This window comes from Gadus chalcogrammus, chromosome 6 (genome assembly GCF_026213295.1).
Source record: "Gadus chalcogrammus isolate NIFS_2021 chromosome 6, NIFS_Gcha_1.0, whole genome shotgun sequence".
Taxonomy (NCBI): Eukaryota; Metazoa; Chordata; class Actinopteri; order Gadiformes; family Gadidae; genus Gadus; species Gadus chalcogrammus.
In genome coordinates, this window is record NC_079417.1 from 16,867,477 (window position 1) to 16,892,021 (window position 24,545).

Below are 24,545 nucleotides of genomic sequence, written 5' to 3' on the forward strand. Positions count from 1 at the left end.
GAATATCCCTGGACAGTACAACACATCACTCCTTCAGTTAGAATAACCCATTCAGTTCTTGAAATGATAAAAAAAAAAAAAAAATGCAGCCATCATAATGAAAACAGTTGGATACATTTGCAATCTTTATCTTCATATATCTGTATCATAACTTAGTTGGTGACTAAGGTGTTTTTTTTCTGCTCTGTAGTTCCGTGTTTGTCCATGTGTGGTCTCCCTTCACTGCCCCAAGGGAGTAACCAATAGTAACCAATAAGAGCCAGTAAACAGGCATCACATAGCTCTCTGCCTTATTAAAACACTGTTTCCATGGGTCCTTCTCTCATGCAGATCCTGACAGCACTGTAACAGTAGGTTAGCGGTAGGTAAACCATAACTATTCTAGGAGAGCGTGCACACGTAGCCACACACACGTTCAGCCCCGCGCTTGGAGCCTGAGGCGCTAACCGCGTAGCACGCTAGCCACGTAGCACGCTAGCCACCTGGGAACAGCCGTCAGGGTGGAGGAGGCACGATGGAGGAGGAGAAGCCCCTGCTCTATTTACTGCCCTCTCGGGAGACCCTGTACGCACTAGCTGCTTCTTTAAGTACAGATACCGCTGCTTACCGTCAGCGATACACACTATTCTATGGATGCATTGGCAAAGACATGGGCACACAACACTCATCAATATGTCATGCAATGCACATGCCAAAGGAACATACATCAAATAGGAATAATTCAAGATAAGCAAGACATTATTAACAGTAAAGATAGCACTTGTACTTTATAAATCTGAGGTTAATTTAACCATGATACATGTAGTTAGTTTATTTTTATCACATTTACAAAACGATTGCTTCAACGCTAAAGGAGTACAAACAGAAAACTTATTTTGAATAAATGAAGCAGAAGTGGCACTTCAACAATCGATTTGCACAGCCCTAGTTTACACACTTAGTACTTAAGCAGAGTATATTGGAGTTTAAATCAGGCAGAAATGCAATAGAAAGACATTTTGCACAGCAAACATTTTCCATTGCCAGCCCTCCCATTTATAGAGCGTTGTTAGACAATGCGAGCCATGGCAGGAGCTCCAGTATTTGATTGGATGCTGAGCTCAGCCTTAATCATTACTGAAAGAGAATTTCAGTTTCAACGGAATTTGATTCATTCTACTGTGGTGAACAGGCGCTTTCAACACTTTCCATTCAAACTGCTCCACACCTTTTGATCAAACACTGTGCTTGATTATAACATACAACACTACATTAGGTATAACCTGGTAGAAATGATGCAGTAGTTAGCAGTGTTCTGGAGTTTTGACTGGGTGGGTCTCTCACCTGATTGGCTGTGTTGATATCGATACCGTTCTTGATATGGTCCAGGGCCTTATCCAGGTTCCCAGAGCGGGCCGCCCGAAGGAAGCTGTTCCCTGCATCCGCCTGAGGGGGGAGGGGGGTTGGTGGGGAGAGAGGAGAGGGGAGAGGGGGGAGGAGAGGGGAGAGGAGAGGGGAGAGGGTGGAGGAGAGGAGGGAGGAGAGGGGAGAGGAGTGGGCACGGGAGAGGGGGGAGAGGGGGGAGAGGAGAGGGGACGGGAGAGGGGTGAGGAGAGAGGAGAGGGCGAGGGGCGAGGATAGAGGGGAGAGGAGAGGGGGAGGAAGAGGGGAGAGGAGAGAGGGAAGAGGGGAGAGGAGAGGTGAGGGGTGAAGAGAGGAGAGAGGGGAGAGGAGAGGGGAGAGGGAAGAGGGGAGAGGGAAGAGGGGAGGAAACAGAGAGAGAGAACACACAGAATGGAGAGAGGGGAATAAAGAGGTATAAAGGAGAGAGAGAGGGAGACGGGGAGAGTTGTGTTATTGTCATGGTCAATAACAACATGACTGTGATTAATAGATCTCCCCCAGGCTTCCTCTCAATGCCTCCATCCTCCTGATGATGAGGACCCAGCCGTTTGATTGGCTGGCTCCTTCCCTCATGGTCTATCTCATGGTCTCCCACATGGGAGTGAAGACGTGTGAGTACGCCACTGTGTGTGTGTGTGTGTGTGGTGTGTGTGCGTGTGCGTGTGCGGTGTCGTGGTGGCGTGTGCGTGTGCGTGTGTGTGTGTGTGTGTGTGTGTGTGTGTGTGTGTGTGTGTGTGTGTGTGAGGGACATATACATACCAGTCCCCCCCTCCCTGCCCCTTTTTAAGCCACAAAATATTGGAGAGACAGTGATAGAGAGAGAGAGAAGAGGGAGAGAGAGACAGAGAGAAACAGACAGAGAGAGAGAGAGAGAGAGAGAGAGAGAGAGAGAGAGAGAGAGAGAGAGAGAGAGAGAGAGAGAGAGACAGTAATAGAGAGAGAGAGACAGTGATAGAGAGAGAGAGAAGAGGGAGAGAGAGACAGAGAGAGACAGACAGACAGACAGACAGACAGACAGACAGACAGACAGACAGAGAGAGAGAGAGAGAGAGAGAGAGAGAGAGAGAGAGAGAGAGAGAGAGAGAGAGAGAGAGAGAGAGAGAGAGAGAGAGAGAGAGAGAGAGAGAGAAAGAGAGAGGTATAGCTGACAGAAACAGAGACAGACGGAGAGCATTATGATGGAGACAGATAGAGCTTGTGTGTGCGTTTGAATGCACATGCATGCCGAGGTGTGTGTGTGTGTGTGTGTGTGTGTGTGTGTGTGTGTGTTGGTGTGTGTGTGTGGGTGTGTGTGTGTGTGTGTGTGGGTTGTGTGTGTGTGTGTGTGTGTGTGTGTGTGTGTGTGTGTGGGTGATTGAGCCTGTGTTGTGTGACAGTGTTGGCTCATGCTCCGACACATGGGGCTTGCATGGTTACACCATGTTGTGATTTGGTCTGAGAGACACGCAGCCTCTGCTGAGGAACTGATCAGAGAGAGAGAGAGAGAGAGAGAGAGAGAGAGAGAGAGAGAGAGAGAGAGAGAGAGAGAGAGAGTAGGGGGGAAGAAAAGATAGAGAGAGAGAGAGAGAGAGAGAGAGAGAGATAGAGCGAGATAAGAGGAGATAACAGACAGACTAGACAGCAGAGAGATAGATAGTAGATATAGAGACATAAACAGAAGAGAGAGCGATAGAGAGAGATATAGAGATAGATATATAGATAGAGAGAGATAGAGATAGTAATATATTTTTATTTGGGGAATTTAGGAGATAAAGGGGGAGAGGAGAACCACGTGTGTAAGAGACTTCACTGCGGCAAACCATCCACCTCTCCGTTTCATTTACATAATCTCCCCCCCTCCCCTTCCCTCCCCCTCTATCTCAGCAGCCATCTCCCCTTCCTTCTCCCTCCAAAGATTAATCATTGCGTATTTGCTATCTATAGATATGTGCCTTTATATCGATATGTTTATAGATATAAAGATATATAGTATGGCTTGATCCAAAAGCGTCCATCTGCAACAAAAAGCCTAATAACTAACAGGGCTAAAGGCTAAACATCAAAGCAACCAAATCAACCACATCGCAACACATGGAAAGAGAAACAGAGAGGGGGTTGGCTGGATGTTACAGCCCACAAAACGCATGAGAGGGGGAAACACACTGAGCCACAGAGCCCTGTGTGAGCAGTCGTACGGAGCGCTGCTGCGTTGTTCTTTAAACTCTGTTGTGGCTGCACCGCGGCCCCTCTCTCTCTCCTCTTTTTTCTCTCCCCCTCTCTCTCTCCCTCTCTCTCTCTCCCCCTCCCTCCCCCCTCTCCCCCTCTCTCTCCCCCTCCCCTCTCTCCCTCCCCCCCTCCCCTCTCTCTCCCTCTCCCACTTCTTCTCTCCCTCTCCCCCTCTCTCTCCCTCTCTCTCGTCTTCTCGTCTCTCCTTCTCTCCCCCTCTCTGTCTCCCCCTCTCTCTCTCTCTCCCTCTCGTCCCCCTCCCTCGTCCCCCTCATCTCTCTCCCTCTCCCCCTATCTCTCCCCCTCATCTCTCTCCCCTCTCCTCTCATCCTTCCCTCTCCCCCCCTCTCTCTCCCCCTCCCTCCCTCTCTCTCCCTCTCCCATCTCTCTCTCTCCCTCTCCCCCCCGCTCTCTCCCTCTCTGGTTCTCTTTGAGGAGATTGCAGTATAAAAGGCACCACATGCTCCACCAGGAGGCATGGCAACAAATGACACTTTAGGTCGTCTCTCAGCAGGACGGCAGCCGAGGGCCGCAGAGCCTGGGAGCAGCGGAGGGCCGCTTGGAGGAGGAGAGGAAACGCTGGGGCGAGTGGGACGACCGAACCACGGGTCTGGGGGCGGCAGCAGGGAGCTCTGCTGCAGGAGACACACTCCTATGGCCGGACAGTCAGGGATTTATGCTTGAGACATTTTAACATCTCTCGTCACCCTCGTTTTTCAACCTGACATTAGAAATGGCACTCTGTTTCCTGATTTTGTATTTGTTCTGTGATGATTTATTATATTCTAGGGCTGCTGCGGCCTGATTGGATCTGGGTCTGTTATTTTGTTGTCCTTTTCTCTTTACAAAGAGAAACACAGAAACACTGAAGGCAACACAAAATATAATACAATAATGAAGACCGCAAGTCAAATTCTACAGCAGCAGAACTCTCCTTATTTACTGGGAGACCTTCCTGACCATTACACAAACTCACACACGCACACACACACACACACACACACACACACACACACACACACACGCACGCACGCACGCACGCACGCACACACACACACACACACACACACACACACACACGCACGCACGCACGCACGCACACGCACACGCACACGCACACACACACACACACACACACACACACACACACACACACAGCTGTTACCAAGTTACCGTCATCAAGCAGTTCATGTGCAGTCAATAGCTACCACCATGGGTTTGTGTGTGTATGAGTGTGTGTACGTGTGTTGGAATGTGGGTGTGTGAGTGTGTAGGTGTTGATTCCCCCAGTGTGTGTGGGTCACCCTGAGTGGTGTGTACCCTTGTATCCCCCCTCCACCCCGTGACCTTGTATTGAGCCAACCTGCTGACACACAGGTACACCCCCCTCATCCCCCATGGTACACATGTCCAGCAGCTGGTGTCATGGTAACCCCCCCCCCCCATGCCCCCAGCTGTGGCCCCTCTCATTGGCCCCTGAACATCTGAGAGTAAGAGCTGCAGAGCCACGCCCCCCCCTCCCCGCCCAGATGACCTGATAGGACTGTTGGCAGCAGACCTCAAGGCCTCTGGTTGGTATCAAGAACATATTGCTGCCCTATTATGGGCTGGGATGAGCTACTGAAACAAACCCATAGTAAACAGCTTCCACCCCTCCTCTGGAAGGACTTCATCATCATTGAGTTTAAACTACAAAGTTGCATCACCAATAGTAACGGTACGGTCTACCTGAAGGCATCTGGAAGGCCCTTTGAAGAAAGATATGGAAGAAGTGACACATAACAAACGACTAACTCGTAGAGCACATGTGTGTGTGTTTGAGCATGCGCAAAGGAGTGTGTTTGTGCATGTGTGTTGCAAGGAGATAGGTACAAGATGAACCACACCCATGGCTTAGCTGAGATACATAATACAGATACACGTAACGCACACACACACTCACACACACACACAGGAAAATACACATCAATGACGCACAAACATGACACAACACAAAACAGCAGCCCCACTGCATTCTGGGAAGGCCTGGCGTTGTTCAGACTAATGTGAGCCTCATTGTGCCTATGGAGGGGACTAGCTCCTGGCGGCGTGAGGGTAGCGGGTGACAGCAGCATTAATCACCACCACGGCCACAAAGGAAACACCAGCAGTACAGCACCTGTCAGCTCCTCCTTTAACGCAGCGCCAAACCAAACATCCGCAACAATCGGCTCACATAGCCGCTAGCTATTACCACGTAAACATGTCCTCCCTTATACCGGTACACAAAGACACCTGTCCTCGATTCAACTCATTTTTAATATTCCTTAACTGAGTCCCAGAATCCTCCACCTAGAATAGCTCCTTATCCTGCATCTCCCTCTGAGCTGCCGGTGCTGCAGCAGGAGGGATGACATCACCTCCTCTCCGCACACGGGCCGACTGCAGAGGGGGAGAACCCAGTATGTGCGTGAGTGTCTGCCAGAATGCGTCTGCGTCTGTGTGTGTGCTGTGCAGAGCCCTGTCTGTCCACCAGGGGCCCCTCCCAGGCCCGGCTCCCAGGTTCCTGTCTGTCCACCAGGGGCCCCTCCCAGGCCTGGCTCCCAGGTTCCTGTCTGTCCACCAGGGGCCCCTCCCACGCCCTGCTCCCTGGTTCCTCTCTGTCCCCGAGGGGCCCCTCCCACGCCCAGCTCCGTGTTTGATTCCCTGCAGTGGTCCGGTGAGGCCAGGGCGTTGAGGTGCTGCAGGAAAAGGCTGAGTCTGCAGCCCAGAGAGGGAACCCGTTCAGAGGACAAGGGACCACATGAAAACAGATGAATACGCTCAGCACCACACACACAGAGGCCCGATATACACACACATACACACACACACACACACACACACACACACACACACACACACACACACACACACACACACACACACACACACACACACACACACACACACACACACACACACACACAGCCCAGAAGACACAGAGAAACCCACAAATGCACTGAAATAAAACAGCCGCACACCCACACAAATGACATCTTTATCTAGGGTCAATAGTAGAATAATGTTAAAATAATCATCATAAACTACTACTATACACTACTACTTTGCGTTACTGCTATACGTTACTGCTATACGTTACTGCTATAAATAACGGCTATACCTTGAGATATAGAGCAGACACATGGCTCAGTAGGTTCACTATGAGCTGCAGACAAAGGGGCCCGTTTGGCCCCCGAGCCGTAATAACCGTGACGAGAGCACGTTAGCCTCCTCCAGCTCAGACTTTAATAGCCAACCAGAGTAACGGCGATGCCGCCAGTTAAATGTCACCGGGGGAAATCTCTTTTGAATCATCCTCCTAATGGAGTTGCTACTGCACCTCTATTTACTTTAGAGGACTGAGTTGTTTGTTAGCGAGGTTTGCTGCCTCACAGTTCACCATGACACACCTGGCAGACCAACACACACACACAGGAATAGAACCGGCCGACTCAGCAGCAGGTGTGAATAATACATGTTGGTGCGGCCTCTAAACCTGACCGTCACCAAGGTTCTCCGCATTTTGGGAGTTTATCAGGTCATGGTTGTTCAGTTGAGTTCATTTGGACGGATCCGTATTCAAGATCTCACACACACATACACACACGCACACACACACACACACACATGCACACACACACACGCACACACACACACACACACACACACACACACACACACACACACACACACACACACACACACACACACACACACACACACACACACACACACGCACACTCAAACGGTCTGTGTGAACGGAAGGAGGGCTCCTTTTAAATGGTTGGTGTGCTGACTAGCATTTAAAATATAGATGATGTCTCTTCCCTCTCCTGTGCTTCCACTGAGTGGCTCACCTCTCCCTCCATCATCCAAGACCCTCCAATGTAGGGCTGTGGTGATGAGTCAGGAGGCCCAGTGGGGTTGAGTCAGGACTGACACCAGGGAGAGGACTGAACCATCCACTCGTTGACCAGAAGCCTCCTGCCTCTGAGTGTGTTACCGTCACCCTCAGCCCCACAGCCCCACCTTCCTCAACAGCACCGTCCGTCTCTCTACCCGTCTGTCTCTCTGTGTCTGCCTACCACCCTCACACCCCAACCTACCTCCACCACCACTTACACCCACCCCTAACACCCCACCCTAACATCCCAACCTAACAGCCCACCTTATGTCCACCACCCTAAAACCCCACCCTAACACCCCAGCCTGACTTCACCGCCCTAGCAACCCAACCTACCTCCATCCCCCTATACCCCTACCTAACACCCCAGTATATCTACTAGCTGGACATCAGCGTATTGCTGCTTCAGATTTAGTTTTCTATTCAGTCATGTCTGGCCTAGTGCTCTGTACAGAGAGGAGAGTATTCCTGTTGAACTGTATGAAGAATTCAGTAGCATTTGTTCAGGTTATCAATATGCATTACTCCACTGCTTTGAGTTGCCTCCTTAAGGTTCTGCTCAACACGGCACCCCGGCCGTCCTCTTTGTACAGTTTGGTGCATAGTCTGTTCATTTATCTTAATTTGACTTATCATGCAGCAGGTTCTAAAGTGACTGATGAACACCTCGTCTGACCTGAACTCAGAAGGACCGAGCGTTATCTATGAATCAAACTCTGAAACCAAAAGTCCCAAACAAGATTAGGGAAAGGAAACGTAATAAAACAAAAACACAGCGCACACACAAACCCTCACACACAAACACGCGTGCGTTGCTAATCTGAAACACACACACACACACACCAGTCCGCTCTACGGGGCCCTCGGCAACAAGAAGATCCCTCCCTGTTGCCAGGGAAGACCAGACTAATGAATGTGGTGGTGGAAAACTCCTGACTCATAAACAGAACTTTTTGTTTAACTTATTTTCTTTGACTTAATATTTACTTTTTACAGATATAATAATTTATTTTATTTTTTAGTCTAAGCCCAAACCCTGGCACACCCCTGATTTACCCGAGACAGCCATCATCATCATCTGAGTGCTGTATTTATCTAAACACAACAACTCTGTCTTTGTCCCCCTCCCCACCGCCCTGTCAGCGGACAGAGAGAGCGATGAGGCCTCATTCACCGGGCACTGAAGAATAGTTCGCAATGAAAGCGTTACGCAGGGGGAGCCTTTGAAACGGACGCTATGGATGACAGAGCCTATAGGAGGCAGACAGAGCCCCGCTGTATGGAGGAGACCAAAGAGAAGGAAATCAAGATTAATCCAGAGTTGGGGTTCCGCTGTGAATGCGTTGAGACAGACGATGAGACGCAAATAAACTGGAGAACTTTTAGGGGATGTTGAAGAGTGTTGTGGACGGAGCAGAACGGACAACGTTTGGATTGAATGAAATCCTGAATAGAATCCTACAAAGTCACGCAGTCCAGGTTTCAGTAAAAAAAAAAGAACAAAACGGACAAACAATACTGAACGACCAACGTGAACCCAGAGGAGCAGAAGCTATTCACAGTGAAATGGACGGAGAAGAAGGACGTCCACAGTGATGGAGATACACTAGAGGTTAGCTGAAGCCCAAGGGAAGAGTCAAAGAAGAAAGAGTGGAGGAAGATGGTGAAGAAGAAAGGAAAAAGTGTTTTTCTTGTACTTACTCCAAAGGTCCTGCCTGGCATCTCCAGCACTTCTTCTTTCAGTCCTTTCTTCCTCTTCCTCTGTCTTCCTCTCCGTTTCACTCAAACACGCAACATGTCTCTCCGTCGGCCCGGCAGCGCTGTGCCGCTGAGTGTGCACACAGTGAACGTGTCCAACGTAAACACGGCGCGCACTCTCACACACACACTGGCAGTCACACGTTCACACCCAGACTCACACACACTTGAGTGAGCAGGGCCGTGTGTGGTGGGAGGGCTGCCAAGAGCCAGGGAGGAGGGCCCCGGGGAAGGGGGGCCAGGGGACTTATCTCTAGAGGAATGCATGCCTGTATCTGAAGACACACATTTCACTGAAAACATCCCCAAATGACAAAGCTGGGGCCTCCAGACCCGCAGCGGCCTGCAGCGTGGTCTGACGCTGCTCAGTGAAGTAAAAAAAAAAAGAATCTTTTGCGGCCCCGTTTGCGGAGTTCCGTAAAAATTCCAGTTTCCATCTCCTACTCTTCCACCTCCGACCCCCTGCCCTCTCCACCTCTCCCAGTCTGGATCCTCTCCACCTCCAACCCCCTTCTCTTCTCCACCTCTCCCCATCTGGATCCTCTCTCCACCCCATAATATCTCCTTCCCTCCCCTTCCCATGTCTGGAGCTGCTGCTGCCATCCCACTATCTGGTCCGACTGGACCCCTGCTCTGCTGTCCCATCTTCTCCACAGGCCCCCGCCTCCCCTCCCCTGGGGGGGGGGGGGTCTCCTGTACGTTGGGGTGACAGCCGGTGCAGCGACCCCCCCCCCCCCCTCACCACCCCTCCCTCCCTCCCTTCCGATTCTCCTGGAACGCAGAACGTAACTGTGGTGAATTTGTGTTGTGTTCCTGGGGAAGGGGGGGGGGGGGCTGGTTAAGCCTGTGAGGTTACTTACAGTGACAAAGCGTACAAGGCTTTGTGGGGGGGAGGGGGTGCGGGGGGCGGGGGCTGTGTTTGGGTAGAGAGTGTGTGCGCTCATGACAATGGGCCAGACAGTGCATGGGGATGGGGGGGTATTGGTGTGTGTGTTTGTGTGTGTGTGTGTGTATGAGTGAGAGGGGGGGGGGGACCTGAAAGGGCACTGCCTCTTCTAATAAAGAGTCTGTCATTCGCTGGTTGAAAAGCCCCCCCCCCCCCCTTCCCTCCTCTCTCCCTCCCTCTCCTGGCTGGATGCTGGGAAAGCATCGCCAGTGCCAAGACCACGGAGAGACCAGCACTGGTGTGGGACGGGGGGAGGTGGAGCGTGACCTGGGCAGAGCTCCTCCTGACCCCCTTCTCCTGCTCCTCTACCAGCAGAACCTGGATGTCCGAGACAAGAGGAGATCAGAGCAACGCAGACATGACTAATTAGCTTGTGATCTTCCATGAAAGAGAGGTCAAAGGTCGGCCCCCAACTTCTGGACTGGTGGGCCGGGAGGAGGATGACGATAATAGGGGAGAGGGCGCCTGACCAGCAGCTCCTCAAAGAGATGTTTCATCAGGACAGGAGATCCCAGCCGAGGCAAAATGTATCTGTGATGACAATCAATACCATTATTAATCTGACGAATAAATCAATGTTTTTGAAAGAAGATTTGAAGAAAAGTAAATTAGGTGTGCTTTAGTTCAAAGTGAAAGCTTCAACTAGAGGTGGTATACGAGGAAAGCATGTCGACTCAATCAGAGTTCAAGAAGTAATTGATCCATGGCATCCGAAACAGTGCATCCCAGCGTCCCCAGTACCCCAGCCTGTAGACAAACAAACCAGCCCGTTCCAGACTGGGTGGTGAGGAAAGAGAAAGTGAGAGAGTAGCATGTCGTGCCTCAGAGCACTAGCTCTGCTCCCGGGGTGAATCAGCCCCTGGGTGACACCTGGCCGTTAGACAGGTCATTTAGACCTGAGGACCCGGTATAAGACTGACGTTAAAACAGGCACAGTTTAGTGGCAATTTCCAGCATGTTTCTGAACATAAATTCAATTGGTTTGGAGAAAATAACAAGCATGAATCCCGAACACAGAGACACTGACCCCTTGCCCGTTCCTCAAACCTTGAAATGTTCTTATGGAACAAATCCTGTTGGATTCATTCGTCTTCACTTGTTGTAGTTAAATGTCCTTGTTTAAGCATATAGAATATAAGAAACACCTAGAACCTCAAAATATAGGTGGGAGTGTGGAATTTATATACATACATGAATATATATACATTATGTATATATATATATATATCCTTTAGGTGTGTTTGACAGCTAAATATCAAAAGGGCTGGCTCCCAGTGATCAGTGAGCACAGCTCCAATACTGGCAGGCAGAGGCACTGCAGCACAGCACCCCTACTGACAGGCAGAGGAACTGCAGCACAGCGCCCCTATTGGCAGGCAGAGGCACTGCAGTACTGCAGTACTCAGGGCTCAGCGGGGCTATGGGTGCTGCCGGGGAGATTACTGCAGCCCAGCGACTGCTCCATCCTACTCCCTGTCTGAGGACACAGGCCAGGTCTGCTGCACGCAAGGCAGACTTTGTTATTGATACGTATGAACTCACTAACGCGGCCAAACATAGCCCTGCATACAGGACAGGTTTGTGAAAATATGGAGATGGGAGGCAGAGGAAGGTGAGGGTCCCCATGTGTTTTGTAAACCGGTTGTATTCATGAATGAATAAACCCAGACACGTGGCTAACATTAAGCTGACATGAATCTGCTGGATCCCCTCATAACATGATACTGTGTGATAAAAAAAAAGGGGTGTCTCAAAACAAAAATGAATCCAAGGATAGAAAAAAAGATGAAGCGGCAAAAAAAGACTGAAGCAACTGTGGCGCTGGGCGCCGACCATTACTCAGCAGGCCGGGGTCGTCCGTCTTCACGGAGGAGGGGAATTAGAGCGGAGAAGAAGAGGCGGTGGGGTCTGGATCCACAAACTCCTCGCTCTCTTCCTGGCTCATCTCTGAAAGGTTGTGCCACCGGCTGTCAGCGGCTAAAATAATTGTCTCCATAATTTAAATGAGGAGTCTTAGTCATCAATCTTAAACTGAGCCTCCGGAAGGAGAGAGAAGGAGGGGAAGGGGGCTACTGAGCAGGGTGAACACATGAAATAACCATAGTTCTGGTTGCTGAATGTAATGGAATTGGTAGTTAATGCGTCATTGAAGAGTGTTGGTGTCTGTGTATTTGTTTGGATAGACGACACACAGTGTGAGAGAGCATCAGAAGGAGAGGTGGCAGGCCTCAGGCGATGGTTCGGTATTTAATGAGGCAGCCAAGGTCCTGTGTTGTTCCCCTCGTCGTTCTTCTAGGCGTGTTAACGCACTTCGGATGATGAGAACAGGAAGAAGACAACGGTGGCCATTTTGTAACTCCACATCCTCAAAAGGATGCTCAAAGTTCAAACCCTTCCCGTGTTTTGAAGATGGATATATTTTCCAGTTCAGATCATTTTCAAAGCTCCTCATGTGCATGCGATCTGACCGCTCCAGCAGATAATCTCGAATGTACTGGAAGGTCTTCGCTGGTTCAGCCTGGGTCCTGGACCAGTAACATGTCTGTCTGTCCTCTGGCTGCAGGGTGGGAAGGTCTTTGTAGAGCAGACACTACAGAGTCCGGCTGAGCCGGTCCAGTGAGAACACGGGGTTAATGAACTACCCTGGTCATGTGCTCATGGTGGGTACCGGGAAAGGACCATATCTAAACCATAGTTCAACCTCCCTACTCCTCATCAGCGGTCAACTATCCACGACACCTCAACATTGTGTTTAGGAGCCATGGGTGACTTGGATGTAACCGGGAACAAGGGCATGATTTCACTGATGATGACTCCTGGTGCCCTTCATGTTACGAGCTAGGACCGTTCCTCTCTAGGAGGATCCTGAGTACTTCTAGCACTTGGACAAACACAACACGTCCCTGTAATCTGAGTTCCAGATAGGTTCGAAAATGACACCTTTTTTTTTGTTACTGTCTCTCAACATTTTTTTTACATAATAATCTGTTCAATCATTTGACATAAAATATGGTTGCCAGCTACAAAAGCTAGTTTTAAAAATAGAAATGGTAGTGTTTCAAATTCTTGTTACTACTATTTTTAAGAGGCCATGAGGGACAAATTGTTCCTAATTCCATATTTGGAAAAAGAGGCAACTTGTACCAAAGGTAGTTTAATATTCTGTGGCTGTGTGTTGGCCTGAGCATCTCGCACATCAGCCTGCTTACTACAGTCTGATGCCTCCTATTGATTAGAAGGAGCGAGATCTCTCCGATCTGTCACTGTGCATCAACCACCACATTCCTCTCCTGGCGCGGGAGGGAGAGAGCTGGGGGGGGGGGGGGGGCAGGGGAGGGAGAGCATGGGAGAGAGAGAGAGCCGGGGAGAGAGAGAACCGGGACGAGAGAGCTGGGGACGGCAGGTGAGGGAGAGAGAGCTGGGGAGGGAGAGAACCAGGGGGAGAGAGCTGGGGAGGGCAGGTGAGGGAGAGCTGGGGAGAGAGAGAGCTGGGGAGGGCAGGTGAGGGAGAGAGAGCTGGGGAGGGCAGGTGAGGGAGAGAGAGCTGGGGAGGGCAAGTGAGGGAGAGCTGGGGAGAGGGAGTGATCGGGAGAGAGAGCTGGGGAGAGAATGAACCGGGGAGAGAGAGCCAGGGACGGCAGGTGAGGAAAAGAGAGATGGAGAGGGCAGGGGAGGAAAAGAGAGATGGGGAGGGCAGGGGAGGAAAAGAGAGATGGGGAGGGCAGGGGAGGAAAAGAGAGATGGGGAGGGCAGGGGAGGAAAAGAGAGATGGGGACAGAGAGAGCTGGGGAGAGAGAGAACCGGGGAGAGAGAGAGCTGGCGACGGCGGGTGAGGGAAAGCTGAGGAGAGAGAGGATGGGGGCGGGAGAGGGTTGGGGAGGGCAGGTGAGGGAGCTGGGGAGACAGAGAGTGGGGGAGGGAGAGGCTTGACAGAAGCAAGCGAGGAGGGGTTTGAGGCTAAACTGGTGCAGTAGCGATTGTAAATAGATGTGTCTGCAGAGCTGGGCTGATAGAGATTCCCGCTCGATGTGTACGTGTGTGTGCATATGTGTGTGTGTGTGCCTGTGGATTCTCCCTAGTTGACAGAATGATGGCATCTTCATCTTTAAGGACATGCTGAGTCAGGCACTCGGTTCTTCTCCCCGCTCCTTCTCTACTTCCTTCTCGCTCCCTCTCTCCATCTCTACTTCCGTCCTTTCATCTCTCTCCTTCTACATCTCTCTCTCTCTCTTCCTCTCCATCCCTCTCTTCATCCCACTCTCTCCTTCCCTTTCTTTATCCTTCCCCACCCCTCTCTCTCCCTCTCCCACCCCGCTCTATCTCTCCTCTCCATCCCTCCCTCTCTACTCTCCATCCCTCTCTCTCCTATCCATCCCTCTCTCCCCTCTCCATCCCTTTCTCTCTCCTCTCCATCCCTCACTCCTTCTCCCTGCCTCTCTCTCCTCCATCCCTCTCTTGCCTCTCTATCCTCTCCATCAATCTCCATCCCTCTCTCTCCTCTCTATCCCTCTCTCTCCTCTCTATCCCTCTCTCTCCTCTCTATCCCTCTCTCTCCTCTCTATCCCTCTCTCTCCTCTCTATCCCTCTCTCTCCTCTCTATCCCTCTCTCTCCTCTCCATCCCTCTCTCTCCTCTCCATCCCTCTCTCTCCTCTCTATCCCTCTCTCTCCTCTCCATCCCTCTCTCTCCTCTCCATCCCTCCCTTCATCTCTCTCCCTCCTCTATATCCCTCTCTCTCCTCTCTCTCCCTCTCTCTCCTCTATCCCTCTCTCTCCTCTCCATCCCTCTCTCTGCCTCCTCATTAATCCTGGTGTTATCCTCAGCCTCCTGCAGACAGAGAGCTGAGCGTCTCCCTGCAGAGATAAGATCGAGGCTCACCTGTGGTCGGGCTGTGTTCAAGTAAGGTGAATCAGGGAGCATAAACTCTGCCCCTGTAGCGGACGATCACAGAGCAGATACCACGGCCTGTAAGACCTCGTAGTAAATGAGCTGGTCTTTATGCGCCACTTTTCTAGCTAGCAGGCTGCGCGGATCGCTTCAGATGTCATGACTCACACTCACTCACCCACACGGACACACACCAACACCATTTCCACACACACACACACAGACACACACCAACGTAGTGTCAGCCATGGAGCCGCTGGAGTGGATTGTGTTGCTCAAGGGCACCTTGGCAGTAAGAGCTGTGTAGGCTGAAACCAGCAGCCTCTCCTTCTGCCAGACGAACTGCTCCACCTCCCCGAGCTCCTGCCATTAAACGTTGATGCCCCCTGCAGAGCCATCTCCGGCCGTCCCTCAGCCCCACCGTTCCTAGGCAGCGGCTCAGACCCTGGGAGCAGCACCTCTCGGATAAATAAGTGTTTAAAGGGGTGAGGGACGGGACGTCAGCCTGAGCAACAGCAAGCTAGGAGCATGAGTCTCCACACCTGTCACTCACTCACCACAAGCACGCCCCTTTCATGCTGCCTCTTAAAGGCAGTACAAGGATGCACACACACAGACGAACACACACACACCCACACACACACACACACACACACACACACACACACAGACACACACACACACACACACACACACACACAAACATTAAATGACTCGCACACATACCTTGCCCTCAGTGAATTCACCTAGTGCACATGCGCATGCACATACATGCATATAGACTGTCTCTGACTCCTTCTCCCATGCCCTGCAATCACACCCGCGCCATCACACACACCACTACACCCGCGCCATCACACACACCACTACACCCGCGCCATCATACACTCACACACACACACACACACACACACACACACAAACACCATCACGCACACATACACACCATCACACACCATCATACTCACACACACACACACACACACACACACACACACACACACACACACACACACACACACATACACTCACAAAACATCACACCATCACATACACATACACACCAACACACAACATCATACTTACACCGTCACAAGCACAAACACCTCACAAAAACATGCACACACACGCACACACGCACCATCACACACACACACACACACACACACACACACACACACACACCATTACACAAACCATCACACTCACACACACACACACACACACACACACACACACACACACACACACACACACACACACACACACACAATAATACACACACACACACACACACACACACACACACACACACACACACACACACACACACACACACACACACACACACACACACACACACACACACACACACAACATCAAACACCATCACACACACACACGACCATACATACACAAACTTGAATTGATTGTCGACATGCAGGAAGTCTCAATGGAAAATAAAGTCAAATTTTCGAATTACGAATTATAATGACAAAATAAAAAAAGGATTATAGAAATAAAGTTAGATAGCAAGATATAAAATACTTTCAGGACATTCAAAAATAATACAAAAGAGTCCTAAATGGGTTGGGAGGACAATTAAGCGTTCCGTGTTTATCCGTTAAGGGTGAGTTAATTTAATTAATCAAATAAATTACGATAGCTATTTTAATGGCAACACGCTTTTTCCTAGTTGATCATTGGTGAAGTTAGATTTATAATTGTATTGTATTCATATCATCAATGTCACAGAGCAGTGGTGTTGAATTGGCCCTCAGTAATTTAAGAGTCCTGCTAGACTTCATTCTAAAGTTTTACAAAATCAACGTTTAACAAACATAACATTAATCTGAACAAACACGAAGAATCTTAGCATCCACTTTTTACAGCTTCTCTTATTTATGATGTTCTCTTCCAGCCGTTGGGGGGCTGGTTAGGGGGGGGTCCCTTTAGGGCCCTGAGGCCCCCAGAACCAGCCATCTGATAAGGGGTCAGGGGCGAGGGCGGAGGGTCTGCTGTAATACACCGCCTTATCACTTTACATAATAGTGATAATACCCCCTTTGCCCTAAATCTCTGAACCCTGTATCCATAACCCAAAAGAAAAAAATGATATACAATATTCTCATAAGCCACGGCGGCTTTCACATGCAAATGAAACGCTGTCTCCCCCCCAGCCGAAACAAATCACAGCCAACTGCTGGTGGAGGGGCTGAATGGGTCTAATGTAGGCAGCATCTACAGTGGGGAGGGAGGGGGGGCAGGCAGCTGGAGACGGCGGAGGGGGGATCTTTGTGACGGTGCAGAGAGTAACGCTTGTTGTTGTGTGTTTCTTTCTCCTCGCCTCAGTCGTATTGAGGCTGCCAGGCGGCAATACTGTGACCAATGGGCCTTGGTTCCCCCTCGTCTGCGGGGCGTCCCGGCAGGCGGGGGCGATGCTTGGGGTAATTAGCACTCTGGGGCTGATAAGCAGGGGATGCTACAGGCCAGTAACGGCTCCGCAGCGTCTGATCTGATTGGAGGTTCGGGGAGGGGGGCTGGCAGCGATGGAGTTCTTCGGTTAGGTTTAAATTAAATCAGCCCCTCAAGTCATGTTTTATGGTTCATAAGCTTGGCTTCAAAGACGGTTTTAAATCCCCAGACGGACGGATAATATCTACATATCTGGGGGCCCATTAGACGGACAGCTACGGTTAGCAGAGTTCAGGGACTCCATGACCCTACAGCACCCCAATAACTTTAACATTAAGTAGACAGTAACATACTGCATGCATAAGTGTATAACAATCGGAGTCTGGGCAGCGCAGTAGATATTGGACTGGGCAGGTATAGGCGTGTCACTGGGTACGGGACACAGACAAACAGCAGACGTCTTCTGAGAGTTTAGAGGACAGCCTCCCAGGAGCCTGCGCGGCAGGCTGGGTTCATGCTGCTGTGGTCTCTGCTTGGCGGGCAGAGGGCCAGGGCAGAAGATTAGATTCTAGGAGCGATTCATCGCAGTTTGACTCAAACCAGCGTAGCGTGCCTCCATCCCTCCAGAACTACCCAGCCGTTTGGTACTACAGTCAGTCTGCTGTTGTCTCAATAAAGAGTAACACAGCCCTGTTAGTACAGTCAGTCTGCTGTTGTCTCACTTACAGAGTAACTAGGCCCTGAAAGAGGCCGTTTGTTACTACAGTCAGTCTGCTGTTGTCTCAATAAAGAGTAACTAGGCCCTGAAAGAGACCGTTTGTTAATACAGTCAGTCTGCTGTTGCCGTAGGACAAACTCAGCCGTTCCTCATCACATTAAGCAGACCGACCTAGAATAGATAAGTCTACTCCCTGCCCTGGGATATAGAAGCAGTCGACCCACACGTAATGTTATGACCTCTGTGTTTGTCCTTCGATGAAGGCTGGGTAAAAAGGTCCTACTAGATCGCAGGGAGGGACGGAAGGCAAGCAGGGACTAGGTGATGGCAACGTCATGGCCAATCAGAATAACATTTTAATAGGCCGTTCTGTTTATTTGTCACCAAGCAGGGAATTGTTTAAAATAACTTTTAGTTTCATTTTTTCGTTTGATTTATTTATGCATTGTGGAATGCGTGAAGCACACGCCCAAAGCAAATAGGATAAAAAAATATATAAATTAAAAACAGACATGCCTCGATTTCTAATCCCTAGCAAAAGGGAACATTAGAAAGGAAACTGTTTCTGTACGGATAGGGCGTCCACGAGGAGAGTAAGTGATACTCCGTACTGTCGTGTAAAACCTTGATGGTGCTCTGTGTCCCCTGATGTATTTGAGTGGTATAGTTATTTTATAATGCAATGTTGATGTATACTTGATGGATGCACCCCCGTAAGGGCTAGTCCAATCAGGTAAGGACACTCCTCTAGGGAGCGGAGGAACGTGGAGACTGAGGGGTACTGGAGATGAGAGCTAGGAGGGGAGCCAGGATTTGAGGGGAAGTCTTGAGGTTGCAGGAGAAATCATCTGGAACAAGTTTCTCAAAAGCGTTATTGCACCTAGATCATCTCTCCTCAAAGATTTGAGATCATCTGTTGGACAGGTGCAACAAAGCCTTGAGCAAACTGATCCCAGACTCACCAGATTATAGACGGAGAGGACAGACAAGGCGGGCACACAATAGGCACAATGCACGGTTCACAACACAATACACGTACACAATCCACGTACACAACAGCGACGCACAAAATGCACAGCCGGGATATAATGCACCCACACACAAAAACACCCACACACACACACACACACACATACACACAAACACACACACACACACGCACACACACATCTACACTCAGAGAGAGGACAACACTCACTAGACCCAGAGCCGCACAATACAATCAACACAAAGACGGAGGGACAGACTGAACAAAAGCACAGACACAATTCTACGTTGAGATCACACAACGCTGGAAGATGCAGCCCTAAGCCATGCAAGGGCCAGACAAAGACATGCACACCACGACCCCAGACGCACAGATTAGAGTAAAGAGTAAATTCCCCCACCCCCCACCACTGTCAAGCACACACACACACAAACACACGCACACACAGAGCCAAACACATACACACACAGAGCCACACACACACAGAGCCACAAACACACACATACACAAACACACTAAAAGCATACTCTCTTTCACACACACACACACACACACACACACACACACACACACACACACACACACACACACACACACACACACACACACACACACACACACACACACACACACGCACACTGACATAATCCCAAACACGGAGATACTCATGAAACAGAAGCATATTATTTACTAAAGCAGCAGAGCCCACAGGGAAGATAGCTTTCCATTGTCTGATGGGTATCAGTTCTGTTAATCCCACCATCTACATATTCTTAGAGGTCCTCCAAACTAGGAGGACTGCGTCAGATAGCAGAAAAAGCCTATGTTTTGCCCGTGGACTCTTGCATGTGTAATATGCTGCTTGTGAACATTGATAATAGATAGATAAATACCAAACAAACACTTATTGATATAGAGAGCGTAATGTACAGTAGAGAGGGAGAGAAATACAGATACACAATCAGGATATAGAACGCAAAGTATAACAACCACCTTCCCAAAGAACAACAAATAAATAAAGAAATCAAACCGCACGTGTCTACAATACGTAAAGCAAGGACAGGAACAGGAAGCTCCTCTGGAACCACAATACCTGACCAACGTCACCACGGCAACACCAGAGTCAACACAACCGCCACGACACAAACAACAACAGTGGCACACACACACACTTGTAGTGACAGGAGGATATATAATGAATATAAATATATATACATACAGATATATATATAGATATATATGTACACAAACACACATATATATATTTAAGAAAGGAAAGGGCAGATACGTGTTGCGGATATTTACTTCTTCGTCAAAGTGCCATATTCCGTGGCCATCGGGCATGTCAGAGCTCACACTACTGTCCTGATCGGTTAGCCAGCGATGCACGGCGTGGGCCTAAAAGACACACGACATAGAGACACAGCCCGGTTAATACCCTGCAGTCAGAGAGACACACACAGAGACAAACAGAGAGACGCAGAGAGAGGGACAGACAGAGAGAGACAAATAGAACAGACGCAGAGAGACACATAGAAAGAAAGACGTATAGAGAGAGAGAGAGACAGACAGCGGAAAGAGAGAGAGACACAGAGGTAGACAGCGAGAGATGGATGAGGAGCAGCAGCAAAAGCACAGGAGCATCTTCTAGAGGCTGGTGTGCTTCAGAGGGGAGGAGGGTGTGGGTGTGTGGGGGGGGGGGTGGGGTTCAGCAGACAGAGAGAAGGAAATTAAGAAACAATGAAGGCTTTGAGAAGAGGATCAGGTAACAGGTGATCACACCGTATTGAGACGTCCTGGGAAAGTGGGGTAGAGACAGCGAGAGAGAGACAGCGAGACAGCGAGAGAGCGAGAGAGAGAGAGAGAGAGAGAGAGAGAGAGAGAGAGAGAGAGAGAGAGAGAGAGAGAGAGAGAGAGAGAGAGAGAGAGAGAGAGAGAGAGGTAGCAGACCAGACTCACCACACCTGCCTTGCATCTCCCCCCACCACACACACACACACCCCCCATTGGTGGCCGGACTGTGGAGGTAAGGTTAGGATCCATGGGGATTGACATGATTTGGATAATGATGTTATGATGCAGGGTACAAAGAAAGGTCAACACAACACAGTCTACTTCCCGGGTGACAGCCCCTTCATAGCTCCATGGGGCAGTAGAGAAGTCGCGATGAATGTGTGTGGATACAGCCTGATCCCAGGGAGGGACCCCCCCAGACCAGGACCGGTCCAGCAGGGGCCTCACAGACTCAGACCCCCCAGACCAGGACCGGTCCAGCAGGGGCCTCACAGACTCAGACCCCCCTGACCAGGACCGGTCCAGCAGGGGCCTCACAGACTCAGACCCCCCAGACCAGGACCGGTCCAGCAAGGACTACACAAACTCAGACCAGATCAGATCTCCCTTTGCCTCGCAATTTCACAACTGTTTTCAATTCAACTTCTCAAGAGAGTATCAAACTCTCTAGTCTGTGTCCACGTAGAAGTGGATCAGAGAGAAAAGTCCTCTTTTGGAGGCTCTGACTCAAATCAGGACACGACGCACAAATGGGTTTCAATCAGAAAAGATTCTTGCACAGTTCAGGAAACCACGTCCCCCTGAAGTACGAAGGCTTGTTACATAACGACCTTAATGGATATAATGAGACGAGAGAGAGACACTGGTCAGCACTGAGGTGAGAGAGCTACAGTGTTTAGGTAGGGTTGTTAAAGTGATACACTGTTGCATGTATGTACGGGGAGGGGGGGGGGGGGGGGGGCTTTCTGAACGCACGCACACACAAACACACACACACACACACACACACACACACACACACACACACACACACACACACACACACACACACACACACACACACACACACACACACACACACACACACACACACACACACACACACACACACATACACACACACACACAGGTTTCTCCTTTCTAGAGCAACAGTGTCAGAGCTCATGGTTTCTGGGGCTCTGCTGCTGTCAACAGACCAGGAGAAAACCCCATCCAGGGACTGATTACTCTGTCATTGACACGACAGAACGCATAACCCCTCAATCCACCACAGCAGTGGGACTGGTGTGTTAATGATGCATTAGCGGAGGCTGGCATTAAACAATGAGCTACCGTTTAGAGAATTATATTTAAGTAGATTAGTACGACAAAGCATCTAAACTACTGGAATACAAACACACACACACACACACACACACACACACACACACACACACACACACACACACACACACACACACACACACACACACACACACACACACACACACACACAGACACACACACACACAGACAGACACAGACAGACAGACAGACAGACAGACACACACACACACACACACTCGTGACCTCCTCGTGTCAGGTGCTGTGGGACAGACAAATGCGTCTGTCACACGGTGTGGGCCGACACAGAAACAAAAAATCCCCTGAAGGGCACAGGGTCTCACAGGGGGAGGGCAGCGGTCCCAACCCTGGGACAGTGCAGGACGTCCTGAAATAGAATCAAACAACGGCACCTTTTGCCCCAAAGACATTAGCTCTCCAGCTATTACTACTGTGTTCTCTCCTGGATGTCCAGTTGGCAGGAGGACATTGTGTCTCTGCACACGGCATCTGTGCATGACTGTGTCCCTCTGATCGTGTGTGAAATTTGAGCAAGTTTGTGTGTGTGTGTGTGTGTGTGTGTGTGTGTGTGTGTGTGTGTGTGTGTGTGTGTGTGTGTGTGTGAGTGTACGTCTGCGTGTATTTGTGTGTGTTTGTGAATACCCCCCTCTGTATTGTGTGTTTGTGTGTGTCTGCATGTGTGCACCTGTGTTTGTGTGTGTGTGTGTGTGTGTGTGAATACCCCCCCTCTGCATTGTGAGTGTGTGTGAGTGTGTGTGTGTGTGTGTGTGTGTCTGCGTGTGTGCACCTGTGTGTGTGTGTGTGTGTGTGTGTGTGTGTGTGTGTGTGTGTGTGTGTGTGTGTGTGTGTGTGTGTGTGTGTGTGTGTGTGTGTGTGTGTGTGTGTGTGTGTGTGTGTATCCCCCCTGTGTATTGTGTGTGTGTGATCACCTCCTGGGAGCAGCGCTGGTCTGTGGTGAGCGAGCGAGCGTGTCAGCTTAGAGGAATAATTGGATTATCCCGTGGCCAGCGATTGGTGCTGTGGTGACGGGACGGGACGGGGGGACGGGGGCTGGGGGGACGGGGGCTGGGGGTGGACGGAGAGCGGGCGGATCCCGAAGCTGATATGACTTGAAGACCATTTACTCCGAGGCCTCTGGGAACGTCACGGTAACGTATCTGACGAGCCCCCCACGCCCGCCGTTCTGCTGGGATCAGCCCTCACAGAAGAGAGCGTTAACAGGCCGGGGCTGTGGGGGTGCTGCACCCAGCAGACGTCAGACCAATGTTCTGGAGGGCGGTGAAGGCCCCTGGATGGTTTGATTTAGTACAAATCGACATTCACAAAGGTGATTTTTTTTGATGAGCTCTGTTCAAATGTGTCTCTAATAGAGAGAAGGACGAAGAGCAGAGGACCCTGAGAGTGGCAGTACTAGAGTCCGTGCAGGCTTTTGTATTACTGTCCTTTCTTCTCTTTCGATTTTGAGATTGTTAGGAAATTGCTGAGGTCCTGAATATGAATGCTGCACCTCGGATTAAACACACTTGAGATGCTCAGTTCTCCTGATGCAGTTTGAAGGAAACAACCTCCAGCAGGTCTTTCTGAACAACTCTAAAGAGAAAGTATGCGACAAAAACACTCTTTGCAAGCCATAAAGCCCATCAGAATGGCCCTCCTGTATTCGGTGTGAAGTGAATACTATGGATATGTTGAGATGTGATTTTATAGGAGATCAGATGAATTTAAACGGAAGATGAGTTTGATATCCAGCTTGCTTGAGGAAATGCTCGTACATAACAAAACATCCAGGAATTATAGTTTAAGGATTTAATTTGAGCCATTTTAGCGCTTAGGAAAATGTCAAGCTTTCCATGAGAATATGCTTTATTAACACACGCTGGCCCTTTAAATCAAGACAATGCCCATCACTGGGGCTCCGCCTCCAGTCTGCTAGCAGACTGTCTCGTTTTGGAGCACCTGTAGTGTCACATCGTGTTTCACCGGAGCCACGCTCCATTGTTCTCAAACCAGAGAGGGAGGGGGGGACATATGGCAAAGAGAGAGAAGATGAAGAATTAATTGGATAAGTAAGAAATGGCGGGAATGAGAGAGCAGAGAGGGGGAAGGGGGGGTGAGACTACTATGGAGTCGCCTCACCCCCCCTACATCATGATGTAGTCCACGTCATGTATAGATTCCAACAC

At 50.0% G+C, this 24,545-nt stretch overlaps 1 protein-coding gene across 10 annotated transcripts in view; it reads right to left on the reverse strand.

Annotated features, from left to right (window-relative positions):
• Window positions 1–9,443, reverse strand: part of LOC130384960 (ankyrin-1-like) — a 56,098-nt gene extending 46,655 nt beyond the window's left edge. For 9 of the 10 annotated variants that reach the window (XM_056593385.1, XM_056593384.1, XM_056593381.1 and 6 more), the window contains exons 1-2: window positions 9,215–9,441; window positions 1,324–1,425 (exon numbers count right to left, since the gene is read on the reverse strand). In XM_056593385.1, the coding sequence (XP_056449360.1) occupies window positions 1,324–1,425; window positions 9,215–9,235 (123 nt within the window). In that variant the 5' untranslated portion in view covers window positions 9,236–9,441. Of the gene's footprint in view, window positions 1–1,323; window positions 1,426–9,214 lie in introns of all 10 variants that reach the window. The other variant, XM_056593377.1, reaches the window with a different exon arrangement.
• Between the last annotated feature and the right edge of the window lie 15,102 nt (window positions 9,444–24,545).